The sequence below is a fragment of the Macrobrachium nipponense genome, chromosome 20 (genome assembly GCF_015104395.2).
Source record: "Macrobrachium nipponense isolate FS-2020 chromosome 20, ASM1510439v2, whole genome shotgun sequence".
Lineage (NCBI taxonomy): Eukaryota > Metazoa > Arthropoda > Malacostraca > Decapoda > Palaemonidae > Macrobrachium > Macrobrachium nipponense.
In genome coordinates this window covers 69,477,996-69,492,470 of record NC_061089.1, presented here as the reverse complement: position 1 = coordinate 69,492,470, position 14,475 = coordinate 69,477,996, and the positions used below count along the sequence as shown (strand labels likewise).

At 38.8% G+C, this 14,475-nt stretch overlaps 1 protein-coding gene across 6 annotated transcripts in view; it reads right to left on the bottom strand.

Moving 5' to 3' along the window:
• Positions 1 to 14,475, bottom strand: part of LOC135194854 (adenosylhomocysteinase-like 1) — a 284,838-nt gene that overhangs the window by 9,264 nt on the left and 261,099 nt on the right. For all 6 annotated transcript variants that reach the window (XM_064221084.1, XM_064221066.1, XM_064221075.1 and 3 more), the window contains 2 exons: positions 1,608 to 1,708; positions 449 to 551 (listed from right to left, as the gene is read on the bottom strand). In XM_064221084.1, coding sequence (XP_064077154.1) covers positions 449 to 551; positions 1,608 to 1,708 — 204 coding nt within the window. The remainder of the gene's footprint in view (positions 1 to 448; positions 552 to 1,607; positions 1,709 to 14,475) is intronic.

The window sequence follows — 14,475 nt, the reverse complement described above, 5'->3', positions numbered from 1 at the left end:
AAAACAAGATGGGGTGGTGGCCAAATATTAGGAGTTATTGATAAATTTACTTTATAAATATATCACAGCAAATATATCACAGTACTGAGCTGATGAGAAGTGAAGCAGTTTCATGAGCATGTAAATGCACTGTGAAAATAAGAGCGAAAAACTGAAAAAAACTAAAAGAAATTCTAATTCCTGTACAAAATTCAGTGTACTACAACATAATACAAAGAAGCAATAGTAATTCATACATCTAAATTCCTGAAAATAATAGTTTTGTCACTGAATTTCCCTCTAAAACTTGAAAAATCGAACACGTTATAACTACTTCACCTAAAATTCCTAGAACAACGTCAAATGAGATCAGCAATTGTATACTTCCCACAGTCATATACAACAGCAAGGCAAAATATTACACAACATAAATAAAATAATATATTCAAAATTAATAACGAAGTCTTACCAGCCTCGGCCAAAGCAGCTGCAACCTCATTCTGAGTTGAGAAAATGTTGCAAGCAGCCCAACGGATGCTTGCTCCAAGCTCGACCAAAGTCTCAATCAGCACCTGCAGAAATATTATACATTATAGGTTTTCATTTTAACAAACTGCATAACTGAATTCATGTCAAAACCTTACATGTTATACAAGGAGCATTAGCTGCAATTGCAACGTATTGCAAGATGTCTTGCAGTAATATATTGCTTAAATGTTTCCTAAGGTTATCAAAATAAGATATTTTTATTTTAAAAAACTGAATGCCTGAATTTATGCCAGAACATGGAATACTAGTAGCCTCTAAAAATATATTTTTTGAAAGTAAATATTGCATAATTGGGTGACTGTCATTTGTTTCTCCAAAAATGTCTTTGAACTACAACAAACAACGAGTGGGAAAATTGTCATGGGAGACAGGACTAAAAAACAGTTTTAAATGCCAATAGTTGCCGTGACTTAGACATACACAAGCCTGGTATTAGGCCTAAAGACACAGTCTCTTCACCTCCTAAAACAAAGAGAGGGGAAACTTGTCGACTGGTTGCTGTGTTTTAGACGTACTTAAAAAACGTTAGGCCTATAGACACACCGTGTTCTCGATATGCATAAGCTTGGTTAGGCCTAGACACACAAAATCTCTTTAATTACAACAGGAACTCTGAACTATTACCTTACGAAAAAAAATGACAAACTGAATACCATAATAATTCCACAGTAATTATATCAAACTCGAGTTCCTGACCTTTAGAATTCTTGGTTATACATAAGAGTTCACCAGCAGGTAAAAAAATATTAATTAATAAGCGTGTCTGAGTCCAATTTACAACTGAAAAAAATATTATATATATAATACGAGTTATTTGAGCAGTTGATAACAGGATGAGGCGAAATGTCAAATACACAGGTATATGTGTATTTGTGTGTGTGCGTGTGTATAAGTGTACTGTGTATGTATGCGTGTATGTGTATGTATATGTGCATATGTATAAAAAAGACGTTTAAATTTGTTGTACGACAACACTGCAGGTATTTGAACCATAACAAGATCAGGTAAAAGGCCAAATACGCAAGTGTGTATATTAATGTGTATACGTGTATGTAGATATGCATATTTGTAATACTTACGGCTGTCTGGGCATTGATGTGGGTGCAGACTACTATCTTGGCGCCCTTGAGGGGTTTATCATCCATAGCTCGCTTCCGCAGGGCCATGATTCCAGGCATTTCTGGAAAGAAGAGGAAAAATGAAGGTTAAATAAAAAGAGAACTGCGTCTAAAATAAAAGAGAATTACGCCTAAAATTTACGTAAACGTCAGTACGTGGCTGAAATAACCAGGTCACGTGAATGATATATGAAGATGAACTGAAAGGAAAATGGAACATTGTGTATGAATACTCAAAGATTTTATCTCTAGTTGTTAAAAAAGCGTCTTCCTCCTCTGGTATATTTGTTATAAGAGAGAGAGAGAGAGAGAGAGAGAGAGAGAGAGAGAGAGAGCTGGAAATTCTCTCACTCTTAGCAAAAGTAAGGCTTACGTCTTTTCAATTTTACAGTGTCAACAAAGAGAGAGAGAGACAGAGAGAGATTCCTAGATGACCTTATCCCTATAATATGATTCAACCTGACTTTCCCCTCTTTCTCCTGATTAACAACAGGAGAGCATAGAAGGATATGCCCCTCACTACCCCCCGACCCCCACCCTACCCTAACCAGTAGTAGGGGCAGGAGATGAGAAGACATCCAACACAAGGGGCGAATTCGACCGTGTAAAATGAACATCGGGAAAATGAGACGTGATCGAGGAAAAATGAGAGAGAGAGAGAGAGAGAGAGAGAGAGAGAGAAATATTGTGCTCTCAGGAAAGGTTGATTAAGACCCCACGCGACGTCAATAAAAAGGAAATTCAATAAAGGAAGCTAAAATCGAATGGTACAAAAAAAAGGCAATAAATGTGACTTAGGCTATATAACGTGACATGTGGCAATATGTGCCAATCCTCATCAGAGCTGCCACAAACACTTACGCGCACATACACAGTTACACAAACACACACACACACACACACACACAGCAGGAAGGTAATAAAACACATCTGGGTGACAAGTTTGATCTCTCTCTCTCTCTCTCTCTCTCTCTCTCTCTCTCTCTCTCTCTCTCTCATAAACCAATAAACCACACTCAACTGTAATTCCGAATTAATAAGCAATAAGTCTGATTTCTCTCTCTCTCTCTCTCTCTCTCTCTCTCTCTCTCTCTCTCTCTCTCTCTCTCTCTCTCTCTCTCTCTATTATACTATCTTCACATCCAGTGATATTAGCAGTTAATATATTTAGTTTATATTCAAGGGTTGCCCTCTCTCTCTCTCTCTCTCTCTCTCTCTCTCTCTCTCTCTCTCTCTCTCTCTCTCTCTCTCTCTCCGCGATATTTGCCAGGCTTCACCATAACTCTGTTCATAGAAATTAATGAAAGAAAAAAAAACTGCGATTAATTGCGACGCCACATAATTAGGTCACGAATTCCCTCTCTTTGATGTGTGGATTTTATTTTTATTTGTCCAAATTAGGTCAAGTTATGTCGGGAGTTTTGTGACCTGTATGATTGAATGTGGGTCGAACTTTTTTCTTATTATTATTAAACTTTTTTTATTACTATTTTTCTTATTATTTTCAGGATCTCTGATATCATTCGGGAAATGGTCTTTTTTAAAAATGATTTTCTCGTGAACCTGAATTGTGGAAAACTGGGTTATAACGATTTGGTCGTGAACCAAAATTGAGGCAAATTGAGTTATAATGATTTTCTCGTGAACCAGAATTGTGGCAAACTGGGTTATAATGATTTTGTCGTGAACCAGAACTGACAAAAAGGTTAACAATAATTTTTCATGCAAAGATTTTGACAAACTAGGTTATATTAACCTTTGCCATGAAAAGATTATGACAAAATAGGTTATAATACTTTTGTAATGAACCAAAATTGTGACAAAATAGGTTATAATACTTTTATCATGAAAAGGTTGTGGCAAATTGGTTTATAATAATTTTGCCATGAACCAAAATTGTGACAATATAATTTCGTCACAAATAAACCAGAACACTATCCAGAATAAGACTGGTAAAATCGTAAGAGAGACGTGGAATGCAGATGATCACTAAAATTAAAATTCTCGCTATGATGCAAATCGCAAACGAACAAGATACATACACAACAATTTACACTTTACTATGACACTTTTATAAGTGTAAAAATACGTTTTCTGGATATTTTTTACATACAAAACAATTTACATTTTACTATGATGATTATAAGTGTAAAAATAGGTATTCTGGATATTTTTTACATACAAAACAATTTACACTTTACTATGATTATAAGTGTAAAAATAGGTATTCTGGATATTTTTTTACATACAAAACACTTTACACTTTACTATGACACTTTACCAGTGGAAAAATAAGTGTTCTAGAGATTTTTACATGCACAAAACACTTTACACTTTACCGCAACACTTTCCTAAGTGTAAAAAGTAAGTGTTCTAGGTATTCTTGGTCTCTTAGTGATAGCGTGACTAGCAGGCACAAGTGATTAGCTTACAAGCACATACGATACACGCACACACTTTTTATCTTTTTAAGGACTTGCGCGAGTGCGTGCGCGTTCTCTCTCTCTCTCTCTCTCTCTCTCTCTCTCTCTCTCTCTCTCTCTTTCAAAAATAAACATGCAGTTGAATTTGATAAACCACCAACCGCTCTCTCTCTCTCTCTCTCTCTCTCTCTCTCTCTCTCTCTCTCTCTCTCTTTCAAAAGAGAATATGTATTTGAATTTGATAAAACCAACATCTCTCTCTCTCTCTCTCTCTCTCTCTCTCTCTCTCTCTCTCTCTCTCTCAAAAGAGAATATGTATTTGAATTTGACAAAACCAACCTCTCTCTCTCTCTCTCTCTTTCAAAAGAGAATATGTATTTGAATTTGATAAAACCAACCACTCTCTCTCTCTCTCTCTTACCGCATCATCCCTGAGAGGAAGAAGGACACATCACAACCTGACATCCTACGCAAACAGATGAGAAGAGGAACCGTAGGACTCCCAGGCAGGAATCCCACGACGAAAAGGATATGTTTCGGCCTTCCTGCTGGGCCCAATGAATACCACCTGCGCCGTTGCTACGCGGAATCCGCTGCAGTGTGATTTATTAACCAATCAATCAATGGTTGGAGGGAGCTTTTCATGGGACTATTCAGTAGGAGGAGGAGGAGGAGGAGGAGGTCTTCGATGAATTATGGGTAATGGCGGGAGGGTCTTCGTTGAACTGTGGGTACATTATCTTTCATACGTTTCGGAGTTTTCACTGATTCCATGTTCATTTCTGTTTCACAATGTTTAAAAGCGATGTTTGCGTAGCGGGAATTCAAATTGAATGTCTTGTTTGATGTTGGAATTGTAGGGTCCGTATGTTTACATGAGTTGATTAATATTTCTCTCTCTCTCTCTCTCTCTCTCTCTCTCTTCTCTCTCTCTCTCTGAAGCCACCCCATCTAAAGGGGACATCCCTAACTTTGTCAAGAATGAAATCAATCTCTCTCTCTCAATTAATATATTTCCCCTTGCAAAAACTGTGTATGTATGTATATACGTATGTATATACACCTTTCACTCTACATTGACTAGAAATCACATAGGTAACTTCTAAAACGAAGAATAAAAAGTCCTTTTTCTTTTTACCACAAAGAAATCTGATCTCACGACTAAAATGGTTCAGTTTGTCTCTATTGATTCCGCCATAAAAAAAAAAAAACATTCTGGGTCCATCTGTGTCCCATAAAGACTTTTTATCTTTCATGCACAAACACTTCACTGGCAAACAGATGGTGCCATACCAAAAAACACCTACACACAGTTTCCTGTTTGTGAACAAATGCTACTCCCCTCCTACCTATTTGCGTTAAACGAAAACAAGACGAGAAATACTGGTTGGAAACTAGAACTGAAGAGATACAACACATCTCATTGCAGGAACTAGAACTGACGAGATACAACACATCCCATTGCGGGAACTTCTACACATACAAGATATGTGACACGAGAATAAACTGCCACCAGAAGTTGTAAACAACAACAGTGTGGAAGAGTTTACAAGAAGGCTGACAAAATCATTAAGACACTGAATGAACAGTAACACCTGCTCGTACAGATAAGTGAGCACACGATGTCTCCTCTTAGGATGGACTAATAACAAGTCTTTGAGACATCCGAATCCTTGTAACTCCTTGTAACTACCGAGCCTTCTGTCATTTGTGTGATTTCTTGGTATCAAGGCTTTAACATTCTAGTTACTGTTAATGATAATATCAGTCTTACTGAGAAATTAAATCCACAGTAGTATGTCTGCTTGATTTTGTTATTGAAAATACCGAGGAGAGAGAGAGAGAGAGAGAGAGAGAGAGAGAGAGAGAGAGAGAGAGAGAGAGAGAGAGAGAGAGAGTCAAATTCGTCTCAAAGCTGAATCAGGACTTACCAGCTCATACGAAAATTCCGAAAAATTAAGAGAATACGACGACTCAAACAACGGAAGACAAGCAAGAAATCTCTCTCTCTCTCTCTCTGTTTTCCTTAATTGTGATCCAGCCTGCAGTGTTACGTCATAAGTTCAGGCAATCATTAATAAGAAAGTAAATAACTATTTATAAGAGTATCTTCAGATAAATACTTATAAATACCGAGCATTTACCACGGACGAGGATGCATCACACGAGTTTTCTGTGCCGCATCTTCACGATACCGAGAGCATTTACCATCTGAAGGATCAAGCCAGAATACAGATAAGGATAAATCTCATCCTCCCCCCCTTAGCCCCCCACCCGTGCTCCCCTGCAGGATCATGGGATGCCATCATGATATCCCTGATGACTTGATGCCATATGACGTAACTAGATATTTATACATGCGGTACACGATGAATGATATACTAGCCAAATATATATATATTATATATATATATATATATATATATATATATAATATATATATATATATATATATGTGTGTGTGTGTGTGTGTGTGTGTGTGTTGTGTGTGGTGTGGTGTGTTGTGTGTGTGTGTGTGTATGGGGATATACCTATGAAGACTTATTTGCAGACTGCATCATGTTCATGAACTTGTAAGTCCTTTGCGATAAATTGCAAAGGAAATCTTCATCAACTGATGGTAAATACTTGTATAGCCACATTACTGCCAAACCAGGAGAGAGAGAGAGAGAGAGAGAGAGAGAGAGAGAGAGAGAGAGAGAGAGAGAAAGCAAGTCTCAACCAAAATTAGGATCATATTACACACAATAATAGCCGATTACCAACTCTGCTTGAACACCACAACTTCACAAAGTAAAATAAAAATGTCTTCTAAAAAGTTGCATAAACTAATAATAATGCCCTCTCGATTGGGCATAATTATAACAGTGAAGTTTTTAGGACATCAGCACGTCTCGTCACGGCTTCTGAAGATAAGTAGGAATTGAGACTGTCTTTAAAAAAAATCAAGACAATGAATTATGAATGAAGACAATAAATTCTAATCGTTTCTATTGTCTGGCCTTCGTGTCCCTGAATTAATTCAATGGATATCAATTCTATTAATATAATGGATGTATTTAAAGTACTTTTCTGTAATTCATTCTGTCGAGTCCGGGAACGATCTCTCTCTCTCTCTCTCTCTCTCTCTCTCTCTCTCTCTCTCTCTCTCTCTCTCTCTCTCTCTCTCTCAAAGGTGAATATGCATTTGAATTTAATGAAATAAATAATTCACACTCTCTCGTACACATTCACACATACACAAACTGCAATCTCTCTCTCTCTCTCTCTCTCTCTCTCTCTCTCTCTCTCTCTCTCTCTCTCTCTCTCTCTCCTGGACCGGTCATCGATTTCGTCAGTTTGACGTCTAACCTCGGGCATTACTAGGACGAGTTCAGGTAATGATTTTATTATGCGTCATGAAACCCCGCCTGCGTCAGACAAGACATACTATCTCTCTCTCTCTCTCTCTCTCCTCTCTCTCTCTCTCTCTCTCTCCTTAAAACAGAGAGGACACGGACTGACTCGAACGAAACACAGATCTGTATAAAAGCAATAGAAAAAAAAAATACAATCCAAACTTAATAGTGAATCAAAGACGATCAATAATTGAGGAAAAATCTTCACTACAGTGAAAAAGTAAACAAACAAACAGCAAAGAGGTTTTAACAAGAAAAACTACTCCTCGGCAAATTGACAGAAGCCTCGTGTGTGATATAAGGTGTGCGGTTGATTTTCCCAAAGGCTTTCGACAAACAACGTTTGCTGTTTTTTAAAGATGACCTGACCAATAGTTGTTCGACTAGGTAACGGCTCTCTCTCTCTCTCTCTCTCTCTCTCTCTCTCTCAAAGTGAGTAGGATTTGAATTTAATAAAAACACAAACCTCTCTCTCTCTCTCTCTCTCTCTCTCTCTCTCTCTCTCTCTCTCTCTCTCTCTCTCTCTCTCTCAATACAAGATCTGAGATACACTGTTGTTAGATATACGTCCAACAGAGGGAATTTCATACACACACATATATGTATATAAGAGAGAGAGAGAGAGAGAGAGAGAGAGAGAGAGAGAGAGAGAGAGAGAGCCTAGCTAGACCCAGCTCGGCACATCGCTCTTAATCCGACCTAATTAGAAAGATCCGCTCGTGAAAGCTGACAAATGCTACCTACACCTGTCGCAAAAAGATTCGTCGAATTACCGATTGCTGGAACTCTCCCCCAGTCTGGAAAATTAAAAGAATTTAGGCTTTGTCAAGTTTCAATACCGATAAACGCATGTGGATGTCATAAGCTGTTCTAAGCACTGTTTTAGGGATTTAGGGTATAAAAAATATAGGGGTATTTATTGCTATAATAATCATTATTATTCAGAAGATGAATCCTATATATACGGAACAAGCCCACCAAAAGGGTCCAGTAACCTGGAATCCAGGCTTCCAAAGATCATGGTATTCGTTAAGAAGTAAGAGGAGGCAAAGGGAAATACAGAAAGACGAGATCTCGCTTATTAAAAAAGAAAACAATAATAAATAGATAAAGTTTATTAAAATAGACGGAGAATAATATTATAGTCATGCACTGCATATTCGCTTGAACTTTTTGGAGTTCCAATCGCACGACATCCTCAGTAAGGAGGCTGGAACTGAGGGCCCCTGGAACCGAGAACCTCTGGAACCGAGGACCTTTGGAACTGAGGACCTGTGGAATTAAGGACCAGTGGAATTGAGGGCCCCTGGAATTGAAGACCTTTGGAACTGAGGACCTCTGGAATTGAGGACCTCTGGAATCTGAGGACCTCTGGAATAGAGGACCTCTGGAACTTGAACCTCTGGAATTGAGAACCTTTGGAACTGAGGACCACTGGAATTGAAGACCTCTGAAACTGAAGACCTCTGGAACTGAGGAACTCTGGAGCCGAGGACCTCTGGAATTGAGAACCGAGGACCTCTGGAATTGAGAACCGAGGACCTCTGGAACTGAGGACCTCTGGAATTGAGGACCTCTGGGACTGAGGATCTGTGGAACTGAAGACCTCTGGAATTGAGGACCTCTGGAACTGAGGACCTCTGGGGCTGAGGACCACTGGAATTGAGGACCTCTGGAATTGAGGACCTATGGAACTGAGGACTACTGGAACTGAGGACTACTGGAACTGAGGACTACTGGAATTGGGGACCTTTGGAACTGAGAAGTTCCACAAGCGAGGCACGTTTGGATCGAGGATCCATTATTGTTAATGTGAAAGATCTCTGTTGAAATACAACTTACGAAAAAGTGACAAGCGAGAGACCACAAACCACTATCTAAAAATAGGTAAATCTCTAGCAGAAACCAAGAGTGTTAAAGGACGATATGACTGTTGTTATGCTAATGAGATTTGATGAGTATTTTCACGAGAAATGGGGGATATTTTTTTTTATATATACCTCATGGGTACAAGTGTTGCCATTTTGTTTTTACTGCGACAGCTAGTTTAAAGGTCATAATTCAACGTCCACAGCCTCATCTTATAATTCACCACTGGATAGCTAAATCAAGAATGCTCCCCTTTTTCGAAATCTGAATAGACAACTGAGTAACGATCAGGAACTCGCCAGTCCAGACACACAAAAAAAGGACCCAATTTTGAGAGAGTAATTTGCGCGGGGAGAAACTCCATTTATAAAAATACAGATCTGCATTCGCGTCAGAACAACTTAAATAAATATATTCACCCTTTCGTATCACCACTTTTAGCCGTAACCAGTAAACTCCTTTTGGCACCCCCTGTCAATAAATAATTTACGTAAAACGCCTAAAGCATGCCCGGTCATGACTGCAGAGGCCGGAGAACCCAATATACCAAGAGGCCGCCTCAGACCAGTTTCAATCGTACCTTTTCTTGCACAATCATCTGAGAGATCTGAGAGATTCTCGGTTTAAAACTTTATCAATCCTCGCGTCTCAGTAATTCAACAAGGATCTTTCTCAGCTTTTTGCGGGACGTTGCTCTTGAGCCGTGAGACCGTCTTCATAGGATAAGATGTTTCGAAAGGCTTTAGTAGCTTTACATTGCTAAGTTCATGATGATGTGGTGGTAAGGGCAGCAGCTATAGGATTATCACGTCAGCTTTGGCATTCATTGGTGTCAGTTTTTATTGGTTTCGCTGCTAAAAGCTACCAAAGAACATGGACCTGGTGAGGATTGGGGTAAGGAATTTGTCGTGTCGCGTCGACAGCAATGTTGTCAAGTGTTGACAACAATGTTTACAACATTTCATAATGTAGACAACAACGTTTACAACATTATTGATAGTGTCGTCAACACTGTCGACAACAATGTTGCAATAATGTTTACAACACTGTTAACAACAATGCTGGCACCAAACTTTACAACATTCTTCATAATGTCGGCAACACTGTTGACAACAATGTTGCCAACAATGAAGACAGGGTAACTGCGGCACTTCAGAAAAAATAATAGATAAAAATCTAACAATTTAATCATTGTCAATAAATAGAAAAAAAATTCTAAATATACTATATATATAATTGTCTCAATATCCGCAAAATAAAAACTAAAAATAATTTTCATATGGCTGCAATGCTGCAATATATATATATATATATATATATATATATATATATATATATATATATAAATAATTCAAATGATTCTGTCATAATTTAAAAATCTAATTATCGCTTAAATCCAGCAAGCAAAAAAAAAAAAAAAAAAAAAAAAAAAATATGAATATCCGCAAAAAAAAAAATTAAATATTACCGAACAGCAACTAAAAATAAATACACAAATCTATAAATATACAATAATTCGAATAAAACATTATAAATATTTGCCAAACTGCAAAAATAAATAAAATCAAATCAAAAATAAAATAGAAATAAATAAAAAATATATAACTACCACCGTTCAAACTCTTAACACGCTGAGAAAACTACACTAACAGTCGCCTACCACACCAAAACATCAAATCGTCTCTCATGAAAGATCAATCAGTCAATCAAACAATCGGATAGAAAAATATTGCATAAAATCACACTGAAAAAAGAAAAAAACTTTGGGGCGAATTGATTTCACAACGTCCTTAAAATAGACTCGAATCTTAAGACTCGAGTGAGTGATTTCGCGTTATGCTGGAGACATCAAAGATTCGGGATTTTATTTATTTATTATTATTTTTTATTTTTTTTTTTTGGGGGGTTGGTTGGGGGATTGGGGGAGGGGGTGGGGGGAGGGGGAGGGGGGTTAGGGGGTTGGTGGAGAATGATTTCGATGCTCCAAAGGTCAGAGCGTCGTCGAGGAAAATAGGAATACACAAATCGCCATCTCTCAGTACAGACTGCAGGCGGCACTGCGGAGAATAACAAATGACTGTACGCACCCGAACTTCTTCAACTTCTTCAGCTATACTTCTTGCTGGAACTGCAGTAACCGAAGTTTCATGCAACTTCATATACATACTACTGCGGGGGTACAGTTTGCATGAGACATGTTTTATATATAGTACGTTCCCCAGGTTCGATTCAAATGCAAGCCTCGACTACAGAGACCCGTCATCTACTACTGGCTATCAATAATTCATCGAGGGTACGTGGTTATTTGCACGCATGGGGCTTACAGTACACGAACACGTACAGCTTACGATTGTATGCACGCACATACACATACACACACACACACACACACACACACACACACACATATATATATATATATAATGTATGTGTATATAAATACATTATACATATATAAGTACCTGTATATCTCTCTCTCTAGAGTAAATAAATCAAATTCTAAGAGAGAGAGAGAGAAGTACCCGCATTTTCAAATCTTGCTTAATAGTAGACAACTAGTGCTCGTATACAATCCATAGGTAACGAGAGAGAGAGAGAGAGAGAGAGAGATTGGATCTCTTGGAGTGTTATACACGCAGGTTATGGAGGTACGTAGACGTAGAGTTAGGGGGGAGGAGAGAGAGAGAGAGAGAGAGAGAGAGAGAGAGAGAGAGAGAGAGAGAGAGAGACCATAATTAACATCACAACAAAACGGAAACTGATATACGCCAGTACTTGGGCCCAGTGTTAACTTTACTGCTGCAAACTGACATTATGAACTTTGACCTTCGTAACCCCTTTCCCCCCAACACCCCAAAAATTATTCCCCCAACGACAACATTACCCACACTAAAACTGATATCGTGATACGGCTCTCATCTTACTTGGGTAGCTTCCACCTGCTGTGAATTCACAAGGTGTATGGGGGAAGGTCATCGTTCAAGGTTAACCAGTGACCTGGCTTTCGTTATCAGTGGGTTTTCATTGACCCGACTTTCGTTATCAGCGGGTTTTCATTGACCCGACTTTCGTTATCAGCGGGTTTTCACTGACCCGACTTTCGTTATCAGTGGGTTTTCATTGACCTGACTTTAGTTATCAGTGGGTTTTCATCGACCCGACTTTCGTTATCAGCGGGTTTTCATTGACCCGACTTTTGTTATCAGTGGGTCTTCATTGACCCGACTTTTGTTATCAGTGGGTCTTCATTGACCCGACTTTTGTTATCAGTGGGTTTTCATTGACCCGACTCTCGTTATCAGTGGGTTTTCATCGACCCGACTTTCGTTATCAGTGGGTTTTCATCGACCCGACTTTCGTTATCAGTGGGTTTTCATCGACCCGACTTTAGTTATCAGTGGGTTTTCATTGACCCGACTTTCGTTATCAGCGGGTTTTCATTGACCCGACTTTCGTTATCAGCGGGTTTTCATTGACCCGACTTTCGTTATCAGCGGGTTTTCATTGACCCGACTTTCGTTATCAGCGGGTTTTCATTGACCCGACTTTCGTTATCAGCGGGTTTTCATTGACCCGACTTTCGTTATCAGCGGGTTTTCATTGACCCGACTTTCGTTATCAGTGGGTTTTCGTGACGTCTGTATCTCTGAACTCAGGCTGAGGTCATTCAAATGACCTGAGGTGACCTCGTGGTCGTGGACTGGTGGGTTATGCTTAGCCACTCTGGGCTGATAATTAGGTTGACATGATTGTTCTAGTTTTTGAAACTGTAAGCAATTATCTAATAAAACTGTAATTTTTTGTATTCACTGTAGAAAGACTAAAGCTCTTTGTATTGACTGTAATAGGACTCCAGCTATTAGCATTCAATGTAATAAGACTTTGGCTATTTGTATTAATCTCTTTTGTATCTGTAATACGGTTTTGGCTAATAATAACAATAATACGAGGTAATGATCCAAGTTAAGTTACCGGAGATGATAATTTTGGACAGTTTTCTGGATGCAGTATTGGACTAAATTATTTATCTCTCTCTCTCTCTCTCTCTCTCTCTCTCTCTCTCTCTCTCTCTCTCTCTCTCTCCTCTCTCTCTCTCTCTCTCTGCTTTCCAAAAAAAATTTCCATTTGAATTTAATACAACACAAACTATTGTTTGCTGCAGTATTGTATTTTTAGATGCACCGTTGGGTTCTCTCTCTCTCTCTCTCTCTCTCTCTCTCTCTCTCTCTCTCTCTCTCTCTCTCTCTCTCTCTCAGGTGTATTAATATCGCCCCAGACCGACAATAACAACAATTTCAATAACTTCTCGAGTGCCACCTCTCTCTCTCTCTCTCTCTCTCTCTCTCTCTCTCTCTCTCTCTCTCTCTCTCTCTCTCTCTCTCTCTCTCGGGGGGCTCTCCTCTCTCTCCACTCCTTCCTCTCTCTCTCTCTCTCTGGGGGAGATTACGAAAGCTTTCCATCGGACCTCGAAGAAAGGATTGGGCGAATCCTGTGACCCCTCCAGGATGGGATTCCTTTGAGATGCAGCAAAGACCTTATCATCACGTTTCTTTTGACAATCCTCCTCCACCTCCTAGAAATACCATTGCAAAGGACAGCCACATGACACTTGCATTGTGGGAGATCCGAAATTCAACTCTGTCACGGCAGAAATGGACTTTTAGTATATATTAACCAAGGTCTAAAGAATAAGGTATTCTTTAGACCTTGATATTAACCATTGCTCGAATGGTTGAATTAGTGTCGTTTGAACTGCTACACTTGAAGAAGTCTAACTCAATCACAATAACAAATAATTGGAAAAATCTTACCCAGTCACAACCAAGAGAGAGTCAAAGTCTTACCCAATCACTACTAAGAGTTTAAGTCTTACCAAATCTATAACAAATCGATCTCTTTCTCCGTCTGCCTTCTTCTCTTCTCATCCTCTCGTATCTCTGCTCGTCTCTTCTCTCTCCTCTCTCGTCTCTCAACCAAAGATATGAAGTCTTACCCAATTAGTACTAGAAAGTTTGAGTTTTTACCAAATCTATAACCACACCCGAATCTCTCTCTCTCTCTCTACTAAGAGAGAAAGTCTAAGAGTTGAAGTCTTACCAAATCTATAACAAGCCCTCTCTCTCTCTCTCTCTCTCTCTC